A 24,617-nucleotide genomic window follows, 5' to 3' on the forward strand; every position below is an offset into this window, starting at 1 on the left:
ACCTGAAGGTCACCTGTTTACCCAGATAATTTTGGAGACCTTTCCCCACACCCTTAGTTCAAGGGAACCAGAACCAAAGTTCCAAAAACTGGGTGACCATGTGGAAGGACCAGAACAAGGAAGGACCTGAAAGGGTCAAACAGAACTACATCCAAAAGCAGTTCTTCTTTCTCAGGTAAGTCTTCCTGGAGGCTTCCAGGACAGCATTGCTTATAAAGGTCTCAGCTTCTGAAAGGTGAGACTCCCATCTATGCTAGTAAAGAGATATGATGATGAAGTTGTTTTGAGAGCCCATTGTGGCATTCAACAACACCAGCTGTCTCCGGATCAAATGGGAGGCAGAAAACCCAGCCCACATGATGGCGGCCTGTCCAATCTTATCCCTCCTTTGTACTGAAATGAGTTCATTGATGACAATAATTCAGGGAGACCAATTAGAAAGATATATCTTCTATGATGGCTTTTGTGGTGGCTGCTACCATGGAAGACTTGAATGACATAATAATGCTGCAGCTCAAATAGTATCAACTACAGGAAAGGCTAAGTTCTTCCCTTTGATGAGACGGGGGCTAATATAATTCACCTGCCATTTGGAGACAGATCAGGAACAACACTGGCCATATCGGTTTTTCACAAGCGGACATTCTAACATGAGGGATTCTTTGGGGCAGAAATAGCTGCTTCATCCTTAATTAGAAGAATCCTAATGTTCCATGTTCATCACATTATATCACAGGCCACATATCCAAATTGCATCAAACCCACTCTTCAACCTCTGCTTGGCTTCTGAGGCCATATTATGTCTCTGGTGGGTATTGAATGTTCCACAAACAATTGTAGATAGGGGGAGGCATCAGAAAAATTCTCCATTAGGCCTGAGCCTATAGAGGAAAACCTTTGTTTACTCCTATTGGCCAGGTCATGGCTCCTACCCAGTAATTGGTATAGATTATCTTAACTGTCCCATCTCTCAAAGCTTTCACAAACACCAGCCACATGGCCAGTACCTCATCCCACTGCAAGGCCTTTCCAGGCTCCCTATTCTCCAAGGTATCACGTTAATGAATTAATGGCCACAGAAGTCCGTTTGCACATTCATCTCATATTGGGATGGCTCTCAGAGCCATCCATGAATCAGGCAAACTGTTCCTCAGGAGAATTACCTGATCCTGCTCTCCTCATTTGGAGAGGTGCAATATGAGGTAAAACCTAAGTTTAAGCTGAACTGCACTTCTTATTATCCTCTACTCATACCCTAAACTTCTACCCTTTCTTCATATTATCCTTTAGTTCAAGAAAGCATTGCTTTACCTCCTGTTGAATTCCCATGTATTCTTTAAAGTTCAAATCATAGAATGGCAGATCAGACATCTAATCCAACCTGTAATTAAGTGGGAATCCCCTCTCTAGACTCCCCAACAAATGAAGTAAGGCTAGAAAGAATAGCCCTAGCTTAGAAGCTTGAATATAACTCAGGAAACAATAGCCTAAGTGAGAGAACCAATTCATTTCAATTTAACTAACATTTATTATAAGCACCTACTCTGTGCTAAGCATCAAGGCTACAAATAATAATTTGCAATAAAAAATTTTGGCTAATTTCCCCCCTCTTATTCTATCATAACCCTTCCCAAAACATTTCTTAAGCCTTCATAACATTCTTCTCTTTTCCCTTCTCTTCTTTCTCTTTTTCTCACTAACTATAAAGTACACAGTGTATCTATGGTTGAAAATTGACTACTGGAGAAACAGGAACTTTAAAAAGAAAAATCTGGCACTCATTCAATATTACTATGGAAACAGCTATTCCCAGCAATACACTGGCATGATATAGTTCAAGGATTTAGGTCTGTGTGGGAGGTTTTTGCCATACATTAAATCAATGATCCACTCTTTATAACAAAAGTCTCCAGACAGTCATTCATAAAAACCTTTCTCCTTGGACTTGCAAAAGAAACTTTTGCCTTTACTTTCATGAACATAGCATAGTGGATGAAGAACCTGACTGACTCAGAGTCAAGAAGATCTGGGTTCAAATCCAGTCTCTGAAGGGTGCTGACTGCATGACCCCAGGAAATCATTTAACCTTTCAGTTCCCCAGGCAATTTTATAAGACTATAAATCACAGACAAGGTACTGATTTATATTGGTTGAGGAAATTCCTCACCAGGAACTCCCAAAACAGATGAAATGAAAGGTTGGGTCTGAAAAAAAAAAGTACCTATTTTCTTTGTTTCTTTCTTTTAAGACTGGGTCTCCCTACCTTGCCCACACTGGGGCTTCTCACTATTGATCAGCCCAGGAGATTTTACCTGTTCCATTTCCTCCCTAGGCCAGTTTGCTCCTTTTTAGGTAACTTGGTGGCCCCCTGCTCCTGGAGTTTCACCAGAGAGATCCCAGATGGTGTAGAAACTTGACTGGCTTAATCCACTCTAGCTCAGAATTCCTGAGCCAGACTCAGACTCCCTGGTAGGGAAGGGCTTGATTATAAGCATCCATCACCATGCTTGACATTTTGTTTCTTTACCTCCACAGTTAGAAAACAAGCCGCCTCAATAGCTGAAAACATCACTTGTTTCATTAATCACTTGCATAATAGTGATACATAAGTAAGTATGCTCTGTCCTTCACAGTAGGACCATAGTTTGAAAACCTCATAAGACATTCAGACTGCCACAGGAGCTGTAATGAGCAGGCAGATTCAGAAGGCCTAATTCTCCATCCTGAGATCCTTCCAACCTGGGGATTTCTCTAGTGAAAGTGTTTCAAGCACAGACACTCAGCTCTGTTGGAGGCAAAGAGCCGGGAATATTCTGCTGTTGCTGCTGCTGCTGCTGCTGGGATAGATAGACAGTGAGGAGTGGTGATGGGTGATAGCTGGAGCTAGGCATCCAACCCCACCCCAACTCCCCTTTTTGAATCTCCAGGCTTGAAATGAAACCCTTTACATTTCCACACCCTTTCATTCAAAATGTTTAATTATTTCCCAATAAGACAAACAAAGCTTGGTTGTTGTTGGGTTTTTTCCCCTAGGAGCAATTTCTTATGTGTTTATGGTTTTCCCATTCTTCCAAGTGCTGTCATCAGTCCCAAATATTATGACAGGCAGCTCTGGATGGTTAGGATAGAAATGATCTCATCCTCCTCTCCACCCCCTACGCCTTGCAGACAAACCAGTTCATGTTATGTTTTCCAAATTAGATTAACTGTTCCACAATCAATTAGCGAAGAAACAGTTGATCCTAATGGGACCAGACTGAAGAACCTGCTGGCATCTCCACTTCAGTTCCCTAAAAGTGCTAATGGGGCAAACTCCCCACACTGAACTGGAACACCGTTCAGAGTGCCAATGGTCCAAAAGGATGGGCCACGACCCTCGAGAATTCTAAAATGCAGCAGAACAGGACAAATGGGCCAGGGATAGGCAACTCCATAAAACTGAAAGAAAAAATTAGAAACTCTATACAGTCTTCCTCAGAATGAGCTCCATATGAAAACCTCTTTGAGGGAAGGAAGCAAAAGTCCGCAACTTTCTCAAAGGTGTGCAGGATGGAAATGAGCTGCTTTAACAAATTTTAGCTCTCAGAATAGTTGTTACTCCTCTTTGCTCAATATAGGCCACTTTCCATCCAAGAATAATTACTAGAGTGAGCCAGTACTTGGGGAAAAAACCCTAATAACTTGGTTTTAGGATGCAAAGCCAGAGTGTAAAATGATCAGGCTAAAATATTATTAAGATATAAAACATAAATTAAATGAGATGATGGGAAAAGGGATGACCAATAAGCAAACTCAGCAAGTCTTCTGTGATTTATAGTTTTAGTCCATGGCCCAGGGTGTGATTTCCTAGCTAGAATATGTCAGAGGCAAGATTTGAATCCAGGTGTTTCTGCCTCCAAGGGAAGGATCCACTATCCACTATTTTAAGCTGCTTCTCAAATAAGACCACAGTAGTATAAAAATCCCTGAAGGGTTGGGGGTCAACAATTTCTCAATTTTTAAAAATCGCTGCATGCCATTTATAATTAATTTGGGACTTTATTTTCTGGAACACCTTGCTTAAGAATTCACATGTCAAAAGTAAGAACTTTTTACAAAGTTTCACCTTTATTTCTGGTCCAGATCTGTAATTTCACCAGCATGCATGGTATGAGAAATCTCTTCACCTATGCAAATCTACAACTTTGAAAGTTGCCTGCGTCACTAAGTGGTTAAGGGACATGCCTAAGGTCATGTAGCTAGTATTTGCCAGAGACAGGAATCAAACTCTGATTTATCTCAATTCCAAGGCTACACCTCATTGACATGTGTCTTGTTTCATGCACCTCTTATTCTTTATAGAAGGTCGATGTAGAACAGGTGCCTTATTTGGAAGGTTCTTTTCTCTACTTTTCTTTACAGGCTCAATTTATCTGGAAACCATTTTATAACTGTGTCTTTTAAGTCCAGTTGAATAACAGAATAGCAAGAAAGGTTCTGGAGCTATCAGAATTGCAAGCAACTGATTCTCAAGTCAAAATATCAAAAGCACCATCATTCAACTTTGCTCAAGGCTTAACAATGCCCTACTAGAGATAGTTAAGTGACCTGTTTCATTAGAAATAAAACCCGAGGTTTGGTATTGTGCATAAATTGCTATTACAACTAGGTGACTGCGTACCCCATGGAGAGTTGTAAATGAAATTTTGAAATCATCATTAGCAAGTGGTCATCCCAAAGGTTTATGGTAAGTATCACATGGTTAATAGATGGCAATCTGTTGTGATGTAGAATTATTCATGACACAGGTCTGCCTTGACTCCAACAGCAGAATTTTCTTACTTGATAAATCATACAATTGAAGGATAGGCTCACCCATAGCGTAGCAATGAGGACAAGAGGACAAAACAACAACAACAACTCCAGGTGTTGTACTAATCCAATCATGACTAAGACCAATGGAGATAGCCCAGGAAAACAACCCACTTGATTACAAATTCCCACGAGGATTCTTAAAAGCAGGGGTTTTGGAACCAGCTCCAAATCAGCTGTTGAATTTGTAGTATGAATATTGACACTTCAGAAACAAGCAAGCACTATAAATCTGGGCCTGTTTGATTGTTTTGATGATTTTCTATATGTTACAAAGTAAGGGAGAAAATGTTAGTAATGAAGATGAAATTGAAAATTGTATGTAGGTACATATTTTATTTCAGAGAATTGGTTGTTAAACATTTATAAGCTTACCCCTGCCTAAAAGGAATTTTGTGTGTATGCACTTTTAACAGAAAAGAAACTTATTTTTACAAAGTGGAGGGGTGAGGAAGGGTAGGAAGAGTAATTGAAAAAGCAAAATGGGGACATGCATATTCTATAAACACCAGAAAGGAATTTGATTATAACCTCTTATTGCTAGCACAGAACATTTCTATTCAAAGAAATTCCAATCACGTGTCATTTGCTCTGGGTTCTATACCGCTGGAGTTCAAATGGCTTGAGAAGTGCTTGACTGATTTCTCAGCTGTCAGGATGAAACATGAAACAAATTATTCTGTGCATGCAATACCCTATAACCAGCTCTTCCCAATAGGGCTACCTGTGGTTTTTGATTTCTAAATATTTGGGTTCTGCCTTGAGCACATGTGCTTTTTAGAACTATTCAATTGTCACTTCAAATCTCAATCAGTGATGATTGAGAAATCTTCCTGCAAGATGAGGGCTTCCCTCATCAAAGATGCTTTTCCAGGATGCCCAACTGATTTCCTATATCTCCCTTCCAAATAAGCACCCAGAAAACAAGCTTCCCCATAACTCCAACCCCAAAGTCAAGAAATTGAGGCCCAGCTGGAGGGGTAGATTTAAGGGAAAGACACACTATGTATATAAAAATTAATGGTCAATCTGTTTCTCCATATAGACTCTACATTTGATGTCACAAATACAAACTGTCATTTGCTGCAATTGAAACAGCAATGAGTAAATGAATTAGTCTGTTTCACAGCAAATTCTGACAATAGGACAGCCCTGTACATTAGGAAATATATTATAAAAACATGTTCACCTCCACTTGGTTCCCTAATAGGGAAAGTTTCATTCCCTTCAGCTGCCGAGTCTCTTGCCTAAACTATATATGCTCTCTGGTAAATGTTTCTTTGAAATATTATTCTGGATGGTTCTCATCCTATGGTAGTTTGTTCACATACATTTGTTTTTGTTCCCTAAATAATATGGTGATCTTTTCAATCCTTCCAGCTGACAGACAACTTGATCTCGGACATTTTCACTGCCATTGGCTCAATCACATTAGCTGTGTTACTGATCCTCTTTCTGGCAGTGGTTGCTTCCTTCATAGCTTCCAACAAACGGGCAAACCAGGGGACCTATAGTCCCAGTCGTCAGGAAAAGGAGGGTTCACGTGTGGAGATGTGGAACATGGTGCAGCCTCCGCCGATGGAGAGACTGATTTAGAAGAATCCAGTCCCTTCAAGGAAAACCCTGGGCTAAATAAATTGTAAATATCATGTCTCCTTTGGAGATTGGGGGGAGGGGGAGGGTTGGGATGGGAGTGGAAAGGATGTTCCAAGAGCTATTCATCTCACAAATGTGACGACCTAGGAATTGTGGAACATTTTTCCTTTGATCACCTTACAGTCCTTAATGCATGAATTTGGCACCTTAACTCATCCTGGGCTAAACAATCATACAACTGTTTTTCTGTGCTAGTAATTTCAGCCTGGGTAATGTGCAGAAATGTCTTACAGAATTCAGAGGCTTCTAGGAGAAGCACCAGTGCCTGTCATTTAGATGTTTTTGAACTGCAGACCCCTTTGGGGTTCACCCTTTAAATGGGCAGACATCATTATTGCAGAAAATCACTACAGAAGAAGTGAAATAAATGTTTCTAATGAGCTCACCTTAGTCATATTGTGGAAAGGTGTTAATTGTGAACACTATGTTGTGTATGCTTCCATTCTTTAATCTATTCTTTAACCATTGAATCAAAGGAAGTTATGCGAACAACCATGGCAACAAATAAAGATTAAAGTGTCATTCTCTCTTAATGTTCTTTCTTTGTTTTATTAATGACAATAATAATAGCTAGTATTTATATAGTGCTTTAAGGCTTGCAAAGACATGTCATCTCATTTGATCTTCACATCTCTATGAAGTAGGTGCTATTACCATCATCTCTATTTTGCAGATGTTAAGTAGCTTACCCAAGCTTACCAGGGTCTAAGGCAAGATTCCAATTCCAGTCTTCCTAATTCCAAGTCCAACACTCTCTCCTAACTGCCTAATTACTAATTATAAATAGGGATATGATTTGCTTCTTAGACATGAACCTATTCTCTACTTATATCAGTCTTCTTATCCAAAGAATTTTAAACTTGTTGTATCTGTGTCTACTATCCTTAAATTATTATGATGTTAATGTTAAGTTATTTCTCTAAGGTGGGAGTGCCTTGGTGGCTGACCCTGGAGTCAAGGTGGCCTGGTTTTAAGTCTTGCCACTGGGCAAGTCATTTACTCTCCTGGTACCCCAGGCAACTCTCTAATCATCACCACCATAAGAACAACATAGCCAGTATTTATATAGCACTTAAAATTGTTCAAAGTACTTTAAAATAATATCTCGTTTTATCCTTACAACCATCTTGAAAGGTAGGTACAATATTTTTATCCCCATTTTATATATGAGGTAACTGAGTCAGACAAAGGTTAAGTGACTTTAGCAGGGTCACAGAGCTGGCAAATATCTGAGGCTGGATTTGAACTCAGATCTTTTTGACTCCAGATCCAATCTTCTACTACACCACCTAGCTGCCATTCCTTTTGATTTACTTCCCCCTCAAGCCTTCCACTTCGTAATTTCTTGTAGTTAACAGAAAAGACCATGGGTCTTTAATTAAGGAACAATAATTAAGCTTGTGTACATTTGCCCAAACTTGCAAATTTATCAGTGTATGGAACTTCCCTACAAGAATGGAGATGTATAACTCTTACCACAATTTATAGTCTTAGAAAGGAATGAAGGAAAGCAATTAAGTTCTTATTATTCACCAGGCATTGTGCTAAGTGCTGGGGATACAAACACAAGCAAGTAGAAAGCCACTCCCTGCCCTCCAAGAACTTACATTCTTGTTTGTTTTTTGTTTTTTGGTATTTTTTTGTGGGGCAATGGGGGTTAAGTGACTTGCCCAGGGTCACACAGCTAGTAAGTGTCAAGTGTCTGAGGTCAAATTTGAACTCAGGCCTTCCTGAATCCAGGGCCAGTGCTTTCTCCACTGTGCCACCTAGCTGCACCCTCTCCCCAAGAGCTTATATTCTACTGAGGGAACAATAATAGACAAAACAAAGCTGACTGAATGAAGATGGTGAGCAGCCTCTGAAAGCTTCTCATTGACAGAATGATGCTAAAAAACACAGCCCAGAGAAATCATCTCTCTATACCGCCTAGATCATGTGAATACTCTGTTTCCAAGACCAGGAAAGGCTTAAGATTGGATAAAGCCACTGGAATATGTCTGTAAAATATTAATTAAGAAAGATCTGCATTACGTCCCCTCTTTAATCTACACTTCTCTGTGAAACCCAATTAATCTTCCTTATATACCTGAGAGTTCCTAGTGATTATTAGCACTATGATCATGTCACTTCTCTAGTTAAAAATGTTTGGTTTCCCCACCATTGCTAATCAATGGAGCTGTAACTAAATTCAGAACTTTCTCCCAGGGCACCAAAATTTAGAGTATAACAACAACAGGTTAAAAAAAACAACCACTGAGCTTAGTAAAAATAACTGAACTGGTGAGAAAAATTGGGTTAACAAATATAATTAGACATAATAGGAAGGTATCAGATTGAATGCTTCATCCCCTGGCAACACTCCTCTCCAATTTTCCTTTGTGCTAATCTTTACTGTGATGACAGCTTCCCCAGAAACAAAGGGGCTCAAAGTATTTATGGAAGAAAGTGCCTCGGTATCTCTCACTTCCCTGCCCAACCCCTGCCAGTCTTGTATTCCAAAGTCTTACATGGTAATGTCAACCCTCAACCCCCAACTGATATACAGATGGTACAGATAACAAGAAATGTCAGTGAACTCAGTATCTAGCTCTCTCTATATAACTTCCAAAGCTTCAAAATTTATTAAAGGGAAACTTTCATGCTGCTTATCCTGGGCATATTTTGTTGTGCTTGCCCCGGGCACTAGAATGAGCTTTCTGCCTATGAAATAAAACTTAAACTTGACAATTAAATCCCTCTAAACCTACCCATCCAACCTTAGATCATACTGCTTTTTTAACACCTTCACAGTCTCTACTCCTGCCAAAGTGGACCCATATTTTCATTCTATCCTTTTACTGCTGTGCTTTTTTTGATGACACTATCCCTCCTACCTGGAAGTCTCCATCTGTTAAAAGGCCAAGAAAATAGACATTTATTTAGTACCTATTATGTGCCAAGCACTTTATAAATATTATTTCATTTAATCCTCAAAACTCGTGGGGAGTGGTGTCAGTGCTGCTACTACTACTATTATTATTATTTGCATTTTATAATTGAAGAAAGTGAGACAAAAAGACATTAAGTGACTTGCCCAGGATCACACAGCTAGAAAGTGTTTAAGACCAAATTTGAACCCAATCTTCCTGATTCCAGACCCAGCACTCTATTTCCTGCACCACTTAGCTGTCCCAAAGCAAAATCCCTCACTTGCTTCCAGGCCTAGCTCAGATGTCTCTTCCTACATGAAGGCTTCCCTGATGTGATAGGAGCAATATACTAACTATTTCTCACCCTACCCCCTCAACTAAATTTGGCTAAATTTTCCTTAAGATATATTGAAACCAGGGGGCAGCTAGGCGGCACAGTGAATAAAGCACTGGCCTTGGATTCAGGAGGACCTGAGTTCAAATCCAGCCTTAGACAGTTGACACTTAATAGCTGTGTGACCTTGAGCAAGTCACTTAACCCTCATTGCCCCGCAAAAAAAAAAAAAAAAAAAAAAAAAAGATGTATTGAAACCATCTTTGAAACTTGATTGGCTCAGGACTCTAAAGGAACTTTTACTGGTTCCCTAAGTACAAAATAGCCATGGGGAGCCCCAGGCCTTCTCTGATGATTGGTGAGGGGATATGTCAGGTGCCCACGAGTGGCAAGGCACTCTGAGGGAGAAATAGAAGGCAGTAAGTGACAGGCAATTCAAACTCACCACCACCACCACCACCTAGATTACCACGTACCTTCAGACCTCTCATCCTAGGAATACAAAGCCCAAGTCCCTGGGGATAGCTGTGCTTCCTACCTGGCCTCTAAAAAATGGCAAGACCTGTTTCCAGCCTGAACCCCTGCAGCCGTTATTGAGGGAAGAAATTATTGCCGAGAAGGGGCCCACCTTCCTCACCTTCCATTACTAACAACAGCTTAGTACCCAATTAATACCAAAATAAGCACAAGAGCCCTGTCCATGGCAGCCCATGCCCTCACCACCATCATGCAACTCCTGGGGCAGAGGCCAGCCATTCCACTAAATACCCAGCAGATACCACCCACAGGGTGGGCAAAGAGCCTACCTGAAGGTGCAAGTCGCCCCAGGGACAGACGGCAGCAGATGCCAGGGAAAGCAAACCACCACTACCACCTTGAAAATTGTTTCCCCTCAGATCTCCATGATGATGGCCCAGGACCTGAACCCGAGAGCCTTTGAAGTAGCAAAGCTTCCAGCCCAAGGCCTGAAGCCCTCATGTTGAGATTCAAGCCTCATGGCCATTCAACCTGGCTTCTGCTCCTACAGGAGCTAGAGTCATGCCTCATCTAAATCCAGAAAACAAAGTCCTTGGTACCAAAGTCCTTGGCACTGTCAACTGGTTCGACATCAGAGATCAATAGTATTTTTATCAGTGGACACAAGCATTAACATCTGCTTTGCCACTGTACCCTAAGGACCAAGGGACCTTTTTGTTGGATTTGCAGCTAAATCTTCCATATGTCTCCATTAGGATGTGAAACTGCTTTACTTTTTATTTCTACTCTCAGCATTTAGCACAGTGCTTATAAGCGCCCAGTAAGTGCCTTTTTCATTCACTCATTCAACAAGTGAAACACTACACTTTCTCTCCATTCTTACTTCAGATAGAAATCTCTTCATCCTCAGATTTCTCACAGTATATTTACCTGTCTCTTTGCTTTACACTTATTTTAATTTCCCCTGTCTGGGGGATGTGTGGGGGTGGGAGTGGATTCAATCTACACAGTAGATTGAACATTATTTGAGAGGAGAGCCTATGTTGTATTTATATTTGTATATTCACCATTTAGTATAGTGCCTTGCACAAACAAAGTGCCTGGTGAAGGTTCGTTGAACTGAATTACAATTGGTGACTCCAGTTGGGTGACTGATCTGCCACAGAAGGACCAAGTAGCCCACCTCGATCATGCATAAACTAGGATATGCATCTCCCACTCCAAAACCCTGACCAAGCTTTGCTAAGAGACAAAACTGGAAACCAGCAGCCAAGGCAGCGCTCCTCTTCATGATGCAAACAATTACAAGGTATTTAAGGGAGCCCGTTTCCTCTATCCATCATTCACCTCTGAGGAATGAATGGCAATGAAAATCAGTTAAGCCTAGACACCTCTGCAGATAGCACTGACAATGAAGAAGAGATCCTGGGAAGCTGTTTGCACACTCCAGAGGAGAAAAGTGGAGACAGATGTCCCACTTGCTGACACATGTTGCAACAGAGCAAAAAAGCAGAATTTGTAAAATGACACATCTGGTATGCATTTGCTAGGAGCAATATGGGGTCCAGCTCCAATAAGGCCGGTGTGAGTCTTATGTCTGCATCTGCTCTAGTCGAAGGGCAGGGCATACTAGGAAAGGTGAGGGGAACCTAATGACCGTAAGTGAAATCACCTGTCAAATCTGCCCCAAATCTCAACTCCTGAATATGCTGCTGTGTGACTGGCCTGCCTTAACTGCCAAAAAGGATAAAAAGAAAATTCCTGTTCTGTAACACAGGCAAGCCAATGATGGATGTTAACATTTTTTTAACCTTCTAACTATATAAAGTGAATAGTATCTCTGAATCCCAGCCCCAGAACTTATTCATTGTGTGTGTGGCCTTGGCAAGTCATTTACCCATGAGCCTCAGTTTCCACACCCATAAAATGGAGCCAATAATAATAATGGCATTACCAGGTATTTGTGAGGGTACAAGTTAGAGTGTGAATAATATGCAAAGTACTTTGTTACTATCTAAATGTTGTTCCACAATGTTCATCTCTAGTAAAGGATTTTCTTCTTTCCTGTATTACCCAAACCCTGCCAAGATTTCAGCCCAGAGAATTGTGGGAAATATTTCAAGCTGCAAGAGCCATTTGAATTGTAGGTACCTCTTATGAATGAAATTATAAAACAATGACAGCAATGTCACACTGCTCTTAATTACAGCCAAACAAAAAAAAAGATCATAGGAGGAGTAGCTAGGTGGCACTAGCCCTGGATTCAGGAGGACTCGAGTTCAAATTTGGCCTCAGACACTTGACACTTACTAGCTTTGTGACCCTGGGCAAGTCACTTAACCCTCGTTACCCCACAAAAAATATATAAATAAATAAAATAAAAAGGATCATAGGATTGGAATTGACCTTAAGAAGTCATTTAGTTCAACCCTTTACATACAAGAAAACATAGAGGTGAAGTGGCTTGCTCAAAGTCATATAGGTAATAAATAACAGAGCCAGGATTTCAACCTGAGTTTGCAGACTCCAATTCTAGTATTCTCTATCTAGAAAGAGAAAGTCCAAATGGCAGGGCTAAAGACCACTTTCATAATGAGAAGAGTGCAATTGTAGTGAGGCCAATGTGGTGAGAGCTGTTGTGGGGTTTGAAGGGAGGCAGAACAGGACCCATTCTCCCCCCAACCCTTCTCCAAGAAGGACATTCATTTCTTCCAGGAGGAGGAGCAAGAAGTTGGGTCCAGAGGTCCCTCTCCTCTCCTCAGAGTCAGAGAGGGGCTATCAGGCTAGAATTAAATTGATCTCCAGTTTAGTTATTGTTAGTCCAGAGGACATGATCAGGTTCAAGTTAACTTCAGATCACTTTATTTTGGGGGGAGGAGACCCCAAGCTCTCTATCCAAGGCTTGACCTCTTTCTCACCAAATATCAGTTCCACACACATAGCAAATAGCAAAGCAACCAATTTACCCAAAATTAGCAAGAGAGAAATCAGAGAAGGTTGACAGAAAAACACAGGAGCGAGATAGATCAGTTAACCAAGATAGGCCTTGATCTCACCCAAGGGAACACTCCCCACAGTTTCTAGAGTAGCAAGCTAGGAACAGTGGCATTATGGAGATCGCCAGCTCCACTCTTGTCATCTCAGAGTCTTTTCTGTCACTAACCTAAAGTAGGGTTAGCCTCTTCTATTTTCCTTCTTCAACTGGAAGTCAAAAGCTATTCAATGCTTGAAAACTAAGGACTGATGAAGGCTGGAGCTTTGCCGCTCTCACTAACTATGCCCTGCTCTTCACCCAGGGCAGGGCATGCATCTCCACCAATAAGGAGAAAGTCCAATATCAATGGACAGGAGTTACATTCACTTTATTGGTGGTGACACCAGAGGTGTCAATCAATTGACCCTGGCTCCTGAGTGAAGGAACCAGATTAAAATGTAATTGGGAAATATTTAATTAAAAATACAATAGAACATAGCGTCAATATGCGATTTTCTATATCTGTATGCCACCTGCAGAGATCCTTATGTACAGTTTTGTGCTCCACCCATCCATTGCTATTTGGATTTGATACCACTGGACTACACCATGCTGCTGCCTGGGCCTCTGACTTTCAGGTTAATTTAGTTTTCCAAAGATGGCTTTTATTTTTCCCATTGTCATCCATAGGAGTCCTCCTGGAAAAAAAAAAAAGCAATGCCTGATATCATAACCTTTCTCTGGCCCCCAATCAGAAGGCAGCTACAGGTATCTAGATCTTGACTTCATTTAAAGCTATTTGATTAGAATCAACTACCTGCCCTTCAGTTGGTTTAACCTTCTTTAATAGGATTGTTCAAAGTCAGATATTTTCCCCTGAGTTCAGGAGTGCATATGACCTTTCAAATTTCAACCTGCTTCCACCAGAAGTGCCATTTTAACTGGAGTGAGCTGTAATGAACAGTGATGACAAAAATGCATGTTTCCAATTTAAACCCACTCCCTGAGGATTTGGCACCTGTGCTGAACTACAGTTGCTTGCAGAAACAGGGGTGCACTATCCATTGAAATGGTTTGAATCAGTGAATCCATCAATCAACCAATCAGCATTTATTAAGTGCCTACCATGTGCCAAGCACTGTGCTATGCCATGAAGACAAAAATGAAATTGACCTTGTTCAAGGGATAACTTCATGAACCAGACATTGGGTCAACTATGAAGTTGGCCAACTGCTTTGTTTGGGATGGGGTGGGGTGGGGGAACAATTCCATCTCATTCAGTTTGATATGTGAAGTAAATCTGTGACTGGTTGTTAATGCATGCAGCTTACAACATAGAACTCCCAGTGTCAATGACTGATTTCAAGTGGGATTGAAGCAAACCAAAATTCCATTGAAAGCAAAGTATAGGTCATTAGAAGAGTAAAATTTGCATGTTAAAGCACAACTCATTATCTCATGCATTTTTATCTAAAACATTAGTCAAAATATACTGTCTCAAATATAACAACTTTACAAAATCACAGAATTTTATTTCAGTTGGAAGTTACCAATGGACCATCTAGTCTAATTTATAGCTAATAATAATAACAATAATAATAATAATAATAAAATTCCTTTTACAATATACTTTTGTCATCATCCAGACTTTTTCTGAAGAACCTCCAGTAAGGAGTACCAGACCCCACTACCTCCCAAGGTAGCTCATATGACTTTGAGATAGCTCACATTGATAAGAGTTTTTTCCTTACATTGACTTAATTAGCTACAAAAGTGACTTTCACTCATTTATTCCTAGTTCTGCACTGTGGCCAAGCAAAACAAATTTAATCCCTCTTTTACTTGATGGCCCTTCAAATACTAGAAAACAAGGAAGCACATCAGTCTTAAATCTTTTCTACAGTACCTTCAACTGATCCTTACATGAAATGAAATAATAATAATAATATAATTAGCATTTATATAGTTCAAGGTTTGTAAAGTGCTTTACAAATATCTTACTCTATCCTACTTCCTAGGAAAGTAGGTGCTACTACTATCTTTATTTTACAGGTAAGGAAAATGAGGCAGAAAAAGGTTTCCTCACTGTCACATAGGAAACATCTAATACTGGATTTGAACTCAAGTTTTCTTGACTCCAGCCCTAGTGCTCTAATTCACCATCTAACTGCTTCTAAGCTTGAGACCCTTCACCATCTAGATATTATCTAATTTATGTTCTTCCTAAACTGTGGCACTAATAACTAAACCAGATGTGCTTTGATCATAAAAGAGAAGAATGGGACTCACCATATTTAGGGAAGCTATGCCCATCTTTATATAACCTAAGGCCATATTAGCTTTTTTTGGCCACCATGTCCCATAAATGATTAATTTCCAGCTTTTAGTCTATTAAAACTCTCACATCATTTTCCCCCAAAGAACTACTATATAGGTATAGCTATCCCATTCTCAGATATTATTCCAGGACATATTACTGGCAAATAGAGGGAGAAGAAATGGAAGCAGTGACAGATTTTATATTCTTGGGCTCAAAGATCACTGTAGAGATCAACTGCAGCCATGAAATTACTCTTTGGAAGGGAAAGTATGGTAAATCTTGACAGCATATTAAAAAACAGAGATATCACCTTGCTGACAAAAGTCTCTCTACACTTTTAAGTTCTATGGTTAAAATAAGAAGCATGAATACCACTACTTTGGTCTGTATCCAAAAAGAGAAAAAACAAAAAGGAAAAGGACCTATAGGCATAAAAATACTTATAGCAGCTCTTTTCTAGTGGCAAAGAATTGGAAATTGAGGGGATGCCTGTCAATTGGGGAATGGTTGAAGAAATTGTGGAATGGGGGCAGCTAGGTGGCACAATGGATAGTACACTGGCCCTGGAGTCAGGAAGACCTGAGTTCAAATCTGGTCTCAGACACTTGACACTTATTAGCTGTTCAACCCTGGGAAAGTCATTTAACCCCAAATTGCCTCACCAACCCCCCCCCCCCCCGCAAAAGAAATTGCGTTCAATTATAAGGAAATAGTATTGTGTTATAAGACATGATGAGCAGGATGCTCTCAGAAAAAACTGGAAAGGCTTACATGAGCTGATGCAAAGTGAAATGTACCATGTACAAAGTATCAGCAATATTGTATGATGATCAGCTGTGCATGACTTGCCTATTCTTGGAAATACAATGATCCAAGACATCTCTGAAGGACTTATGATGAAAATGCTATCTATGCCCAAAAAAGAACTAATGGTGACTGAATATAGATTGAAGCATAGGGTTTTTTTACTTTTTAAATTTTTCTTGAGGTTTTTTTGGTCTGTTTTCTTTCACAACCTAATATTTTCCATGTTTTGCATGAATACACATGTATAACCTATATTGCATTGCTTGCCTTCTCGAAGGGTGGGGGATAGGAGAGAGAATTTGGAACTCAAAGTTTTTAAAATGGAAGTTAAAATTTGTTTTTACTTGTAATTGGGGAAAATAAAATACTAAAAAAAAAAGGGGGGGAAGCATGCCTCTACTCACCATAACCATTCTCTAGAAGAGCAAATCCTGGGTAGAGGTGGCCTGCCATTTCTGACACTACCATCAGCACCAACTTCTGACCAATAGCTACTGACAGGAAGATAAGACCAAAAGCCCCCAAAACAGGGGCAGACAGCTTCCCCAGCTCCCACTGGCTCTCCCAACTGCCCACACTCACAACTGTTATCCAGGGAAGCAATCCTTGTGGACTTGAAACCTGGCAATGATGGGGCAAGAGGGAAGGAAGGAAAGAAACAAGCATTATCAAACAACTACTCAGTGCCAGGTACTGTGCTAAGCACTTTATGAATATTATCTCATTTCATTCTCATAGCAACCCTGGGAGATGGATGCTATTATTATCCCTAGTTTACAGTTTAGGAAATGGAGGCAGACAGAGGCTAAGTGGCTTGCCCAAGGTAATAATTTCTGAGGTGGATTTGAACTCAGGTCTTTCTGACTCCAGGATCAGTGTTCTACACCACCTAGCTGTCTCTGCAATTGCTTCTGCAGGTGTTAAAAAGTCCCTACTTCCTCAGTAGCCAGAGATACCGAAGACCTGGAAAAGAAAGTTCTCATTGACAAAGTCCTTGGCATCTTCAAATTATTCAACATCAGAAACTGATATGATTTTGTAAGTGTAAATTACATTAAAGGAAATTTCATCACTATCTTCCTTGTCACTGTACCCTAAGCACCATAAGTCTTTCCATATCTCCCATATGAGTAATCTCTCCTATTAGAATATGAGCTGTTGTAGGGGGCAGCTAGGTGGCGCAGTGGATAAAGCACTGGCCCTGGATTCAGGAGGACCTGAGTTCAAATCTGACCTCAGACACTTGACACTTACTAGCTGTGTGATCCTGGGTAAGTAACTTAACCCTCATTGCCCCGCAAAAAAAAAAAAGAAAGAAAGATAGATAGAATATGAGCTGCTTAAAGACAGGGGATGTCAGGCTTTTCTACCTGCATAAACACTTCATTTAATTCATTCAGGCCAAAGTATTCTTTGCTTTGATGCTCTGAAACAGAACAACAACAAGAACATTTGTGCCCACTGTGACTGACCATCACAAAGGAATATTTAGGGTCAAGGGCAGAAAGAATACATTCAGTTGGGGATGTTTTTTATGTGAGTCAAGTGAGGAGATCATCTTGCATCAGATGCTAGAGTTCTCTCCCTCCTTAGCTTGTCTTGCATCAAATTTATCTGTGTTATGCTGTAAATGTAAGCTTCTTGAGAGTAGGTATAGTTTTGTGTTGGTCTTTGCAATAATCTGCCTTCTATATAAGGGCTTAATAAGTGTTTGTTGAATTTGGATCCATGATATGAAATGAAATAATAGTTAATGTTCATCAACTTCTGCCTTGATAATAGCCAAACACATAGAGAAAATAAGTCTCATTAATATGGATTTCATTGGGTTTCAATAACCATAGCACCATTTTAGTACTTCACATTTTTTCAAAGAACTTTCATTTGATCCTTAAGAGGACAGCTGGGTCTGGATTCTTATCCTCATGTGACAGACTGAGAAACAGAGAGGTTAAGTGAAATGTGTAAAAATGTACATTTGCATAAGCAACAGCGCCAGGACTAGACACTAGTTCTCCTGATTTCACAGCATAAGGTTTGGGGTATCAACATTCTTCTACTCAACCAAGTTAGGACCTTTAGTATCATCTTTGACCCTTCCCTCTCTCTCACCCCTTGTATCCAATCAATTTTCAAGTCTTGTTAATCATCTTCAACATCATTTTTATCTGTCCTTATCTCTGCACTCAAACGACTAACCTAATTTATTCCCTCCTCACAACTTGCCTAGAATACTGTCATAGTTTCCTAGTGAGTGTATCCACTTTCATTCTTTCCCTTGTCCATCAATCCTCCAATTAGCTGCCAAAATTAGTGGACAAAAATTAAGCTAAGGCACGGATATCACCATATCCCTCACATCTAATAATTTCTGAAGAGGGGAAAAAAATTAAAACTGTGATGTCACTTAAAATCACATAATAGAAACTTCAAAAATTCTGCTCAATGACTCAATTTTTAAAAAGAAGTGTTCATACTTAGATGACCATGTTAGAAAAACTCTTGGTTTAGACCCATTTCACCAAAAATGGAGTAATTTTTAAAAGTTGGTATATGTTGTAAAAACATCATGCATCCTCTCCACAATATCTGATAAAAATGTATAAACATCTCAGGAATTAGGTATAGTACTACCTGCAGCAGCTGTTGCCATGGTACAAAGAATTGGAGGAAAGGCAGAACTATCCGTGTCAAACACTATCAGGGTAAAAGTGATTTTAAAGGATTATAAAAGATCTATGAAAAGGGACCGGAAAATTTGAATGTTTAGAAATATAGATAGAAATGCAATAGAACGTTAGAAAAAGGGATCTCCACACCACCCAATTAAAGGCAACAAAAAGTACACATAAAGAACAAAAATCCAGCCAAGAAAAGTATCAGAAATTTTAGGTCTTCTTAACCAGTAATTAAAAGCAAAATATTAAGGCAATACAAGGAGTCAAAGCAATGGAAAGAAAAAAATCTAATAATTCAACATCAATCAAAACTTTACTAATGATACTTGAGAATTTAAAAATTAGAGGAGAAAATAAACCCAAGAATAAGAAGATGTGAAAAATTTCTGGTCCTCTATATGGTCACAAGAAGCTCAATACAACAAAAGCACAAGCTGGATCAAACAATAAACAGAAAGCTCATGCACAATCAGTATCATGAATGGCAGGAGTTTTTGCCAAGTGTTATGATTGAAATCAGCTTCTTTGCAAGATGAGAAATTGGTAGGGTTGAATAATAACCATAACTGTTGGCTCAAATACTTCCCAGTGATATAAACAGCAAGCAAATACTTTACCATCTTTCTCTCAGACTCAAGACTGATGCTATCTCTTTCTTGGAAGAAGGCATCACATTTATTCTCAAAGGATGATCCCTCTAAATATGGCCCAATTACTTGATTATATACTTTTTATTTTATTTTTATTCACAGCCTATATCACACAAAAATCCAAATCTACAAACAAAACATTGGATAAGGAAGAAAAAGAGGCTGCAACAAAAAATTCCAGGTATATAAAGCATAACTTTTACCTATTCTGTAATTATATTGAACAAGTTACCTGAAAGCACTATAACATTTACATTGTATCTACTGATTACTGAAGAGCTTAAGAATCATTTCCATACTCATGGCTTGTTCACATTCTAGCAATGCACAAATCAGACCCAACCATAAGTCAGCATACCACAGTATCTTGATGCCTTTATGAAAAACTGAACTTATTTTAAATCGTCACCAACTCAATGTCAAAAACATTCCTGTAGAAACATGAAATGTTTCTTCTTAATATTAAATCCATGATCATTTCTCCTAAACTAAACATGGCCTCCAAATTAAAAAGGTTGACATCTTATTAATCTCATTAATCATTTGATGAGCTATACAGCTTCACTGGAAAATCATATTAGATAGCTTCTTCATGATGTAGAATCTTTATCCAGTGATATAAAAGTTACCTTTATATTTGATAAATGTTAATGTAGCCAAGGAAAGATAGATATCGATGACCTTGAGCATGAAAACACATTGAAAATAAACCATCAAGAAGAAAGCTATGCCTGATACATTAAGAGACTTAGGCATGCTGAAATAAAAGATTAATTGGAATAACATTTAAAACAATTATCACTGATGCAACACCAGTCTTAATATATATTTTCAAAAAATGTAATATTGGGGGGGGCAGCTAGGTGGCACAGTGGATAAATCACTGGCCCTGGATTTGGGAGGACCCAAGTTCAAACCCGACCTCAGACACTTGACATTTACTAGCTGTGTGACCCTGGGCAAGTCACTTAAGCCTCATTGCCCCACCAAAAAAAAAAGTAATATTGACCATTTGGATGGGGTGTTAACAAAAACCAATACAATACTAACTAAACACAGGGTTTACCATTCTAAAGCAGATGTATTCTTTTTCAAAAAGGCAGATGAGGATTGATAGACATTTCCTAAAGCACATGATTAACATGTCATAAGCATACAGAAATACTTTTGAAACAAGGACAAATCACTTCACCAAGTAATAGTTATTAATCCTGATAAAAAGGAAGTTGAGAGTTGAATCTGATAGGGGAGTAGAGCTGTAGTAGGGACAGATGGAAGTAGGCTACTGGACTTCTCCAGGCATCTCTGAAATTAGATTACAAATAGTAGCTGTACTCACCTCATCAAGGAGTAGGGGAAGGTCCTTAAAACAGTCTGTTCTTTTCCTAACTTCAGTTTATACTTTTCCAATAATAGGGATTGTAATATATTCTACCTACTTCTTTTATCTAGATGTTTCCTGAATCCTGATCATCCCTCACATTTTAGAGAGAACCAAACTTCTGCCTGACTATTAGAACTTTTCTTAACCAGGACTCTAGGTTAGTGTGATTGTCTTAATAACTTTCATCTGATATAACCTTCATAAAAGAGGAGAGGAGTGGGCCACATGGACTTAGGGGCCATCATATGGCTAATTGCTTTATATAAGATGTAGCTGATTAAATCTCCAGAGACAATCCAGCATTGGAAGGAGAGAGCAGACCCTGAAGAAAAGATTACACTCTTCAGGGGTTTGTGAACTATATATAGAGAGTCCATGGGCCAAATCTTCCTAGTTACCTGTTTTTGCACAGACCCTGAGCTAAGAATTTTTTTTTTTACATTTTTAAAACAAAATTTTATTGATTTTTAAAATGCAAAAAGAAATGTTTAGCTTACTAGGCCGACAAAACAGGCAAAGGACCCAGCTGCTGTAGATTATTGATCCCTGCCAGGGAGAAGATAGGAAAAGCCTGGGAAAGATCCACACCATACATATCTAGTAAGGAGAAAGGAGTAGAAAAGATTGAGTATACCTTTTCAACTCTATCCTTCACAGTGATACCCAGTAGTGTTATACATGGGGAAAAAACCTTGAAATTAACTGATACAAATAAATGACAAACAAGAGAACAGCAAGAAGTATAAATCTATATCCCTGACTTCCCATATATGTAACTTTTTTCTTGTTGGTTTTTTTGTTTGTTTTGGTGAGGCAATTGGGGTTAAGTGACTTTCCCAGGGTCACACAGCTAGTCAAGTGATTGAGGCCAGATTATAACTCAGGTCATCCTGACTCCAGAGCCAGTACTCTATCCATTGTATCATCTAGCTGCTCCTTGCGTAACATTTTAAAGAGGCTAATCTAAAAATGCATTTAATGTATCCTTAATAAGGACACCGATTTAAAGTGATATCACACAATAAGAGTCCTTTGTACTTAATGCCTATTGATCATTCAGTTTTGGTAGAGGAAAACTCTGGAGAGGTGTCTTTCAAATATTCCTCAAAATTATCCAAGATTCCTTAAAAAACATAACAATAGAAAATAATCTAGGTTGATTGTCCTCTGATCATTAGGACCAGACAAGATACCAGGGGCACCTAGGTGTCACGGTGGATAAAACACCAGCCCTAGATTCAGAAAGACCTGAGTTCAAATCCAACTTCAGACACTTGACACTCGCTGTGTGACCCTGGGCAAGTCACTTAAACCTCATTATCCCCCCCCCAAAAAAAAAGATAAAACCAAGAAGATATATACTTGCCAAAGTTGATCACCGTTATCATGGAGAAGATCCAGCACAGACTCTAAGAGAAGATTGAAGAGATTCTCTATAGATGGTAATGTTCTCTAGACACTCTTGTTTATAGCATCATTTTGTTAACTTTGTGAACAAGGATATCCTGTTATCTGTACTTATTAGCTATTGTTTGTGAACCCGTGTGGAGAATCTTGAAGCCTAATTTTAATTACTGACTCCTTTCTTAGGTTTTGTATCCTGAGAACTCCTAAATGTCTTTACTATTTTTTGTACCTTATATCTCATCCTTATGGTATCTAGTTTGATAGGCCTATGCCTATCAAAATAGGTAATTTCTTCCTGATCCCCTTTCTAATTTAAAGTCCTTTTGATTAGATTTTAAAGATTCCAGCTATATACATTGCCATTAGCCCTTGTTAGGTACATGCATCTGTAATCCTGTAATCCTTATAAATCAGACTAGAAATTAAAATCCCATTCTCAGATACCATCTTCTTAACCAATTCTTTATATAAAATCTACAGTTCTCTTCTGCAAGCTTTTGCTTTTAATGGGCAGCAGTTGTGATATGCCATCTGTGCCCCACTAAGGTTTTCAATTGTTTTTCTCCCAGGATTTTGCCATATTTAGTAATGCTTCCTAACTTCCTTTTGGAGGTATCCTTTGTGTCCATTAACTCACCAAAAGTGGGTAGTAATTATTTAGTTTTATAAAACTTGGGATATTTTTTCATGTGTTGAAAACATGTCTTAAACATCACAAATTCACTGTTATCAGGCCATTGCTGCAGTAGCTCTTAGCATGGAGTTATCAATATTCAGTCAGTAAGTCAGTCAATAAACATTTATTAAGGGTCAGTTACTCTTCCACACACTGGGGATACAAAGAAAAGCAAAAGACAGTCCTGCTCTCAAGAAGCTTACTATGGAATAAGAGAGAGAACATGAAAACAACTGTGTAAAACAAGCTATATAGAAGAGAAATTGTTAATAAACTAAAGAGTGTTTGGGAAAAGCTTCCTGTGTAAGGTGGGATTTTAGCTGAGATGAAGAAATCCAGGGAAACTAGGAAGAGGAGGGTGAGATTCCAGGTTTGGGGGGCAGCCAGTGAAAATGCAGGGGGCCAGGAGATGGACTATTTTGTTGAAGGATGACCAGTCATTGTACTGCAGAGTACATGATGTGTGTGGGCAGGGGGCTGGGGGGGGCATTGGGGAGGGGTGTAAGGTATAAGAATGCTGGATTAATGGGGGGACAGGTTATAAAAGGCTTTGTATACTAAATGGGCAATTTATATTTTATCCTAGAGGTAATAGGGAGCCACTGGAGTTTATTAAGTAGAAGGGCAACATGTTCACACCCGCAAATTAGGAAAATCACTGACAGCTAAGGGAAGATGGACTGAAGTGGAGAGAGACTTGGGGCAAGACCCAACAGCAGGCTTTGTAGCCATCCAAGAATACGTAATGAGGAAAGAGGACATTTTGTTCACATTCATCCAATGAGTCCCTTATATCCTGTCAGGATTCCCATTTTTTTCCTTTTCCTTGTTTTCTTTTTAAACAAACTTAATTCTTCCTGAAAACCTCAAGGATAGGATAAGCATTCAAGTCCCTTTATTTTCTCTTCTAGATACACAGCACAGATAGAAGTCACTAGATAGAATGTCATACAGTCGGCTTAGGTGGGGCAGTGAATAGAGACCTAGATCTTAAGACCTGAGTTAGAATTTGGCCTTAGCACTTACTACCTGTGACTCCGGAAAGGTCACTTAATTTCCCTCAGCCTCAGTTTTCTCATCTGTTAAATGGGGAAAATAATAGAGTTGTGAGGACCAAATGAGATATTTGCAAAGTGCTTTGAAAATCATAAAAGTGCTGTATACATGCTAGTTATTATGACCAATGAAAATTCTCCTGCTTTCCAGGCTTGCTGAAAGTAAGATCTTCAGTCCTTATTGTTCTTTTAGTTCCCCTGCAGAACTAATCTGACAAACTGCCTGTAAAGGTTTTCAGTCATAGAGTTGCCTCTCTTATCTCATGTTAACACCTTGACAGATTTGCTAAGCTTCCTTTTTCTTTTATTATCCTTTTACTTTCTTACCAACTTCTTACCAACTACCTTATCTTTTTCCTGTGTCCTCTTCTTCCTTTTACTTCTCTTGCTCTTTAAGAACTTCTCCTTCTGACCAAGTGTTTCCTTTACACACATGTGT

At 39.2% G+C, this 24,617-nt stretch overlaps 1 protein-coding gene across 1 annotated transcript in view; it reads left to right on the forward strand.

The window, feature by feature from the left end:
• Positions 1-7,040, forward strand: part of CRB1 (crumbs cell polarity complex component 1) — a 312,251-nt gene extending 305,211 nt beyond the window's left edge. Inside the window, exon 12 of the mRNA XM_044003104.1 lies at positions 6,232-7,040. Coding sequence (XP_043859039.1) covers positions 6,232-6,447 — 216 coding nt within the window. The 3' untranslated portion in view covers positions 6,448-7,040. The remainder of the gene's footprint in view (positions 1-6,231) is intronic.
• Positions 7,041-24,617: the final 17,577 nt, after the last annotated feature.

The sequence above is a fragment of the Dromiciops gliroides genome, chromosome 4, assembly GCF_019393635.1.
Source record: "Dromiciops gliroides isolate mDroGli1 chromosome 4, mDroGli1.pri, whole genome shotgun sequence".
Classification (NCBI taxonomy): Eukaryota; Metazoa; Chordata; class Mammalia; order Microbiotheria; family Microbiotheriidae; genus Dromiciops; species Dromiciops gliroides.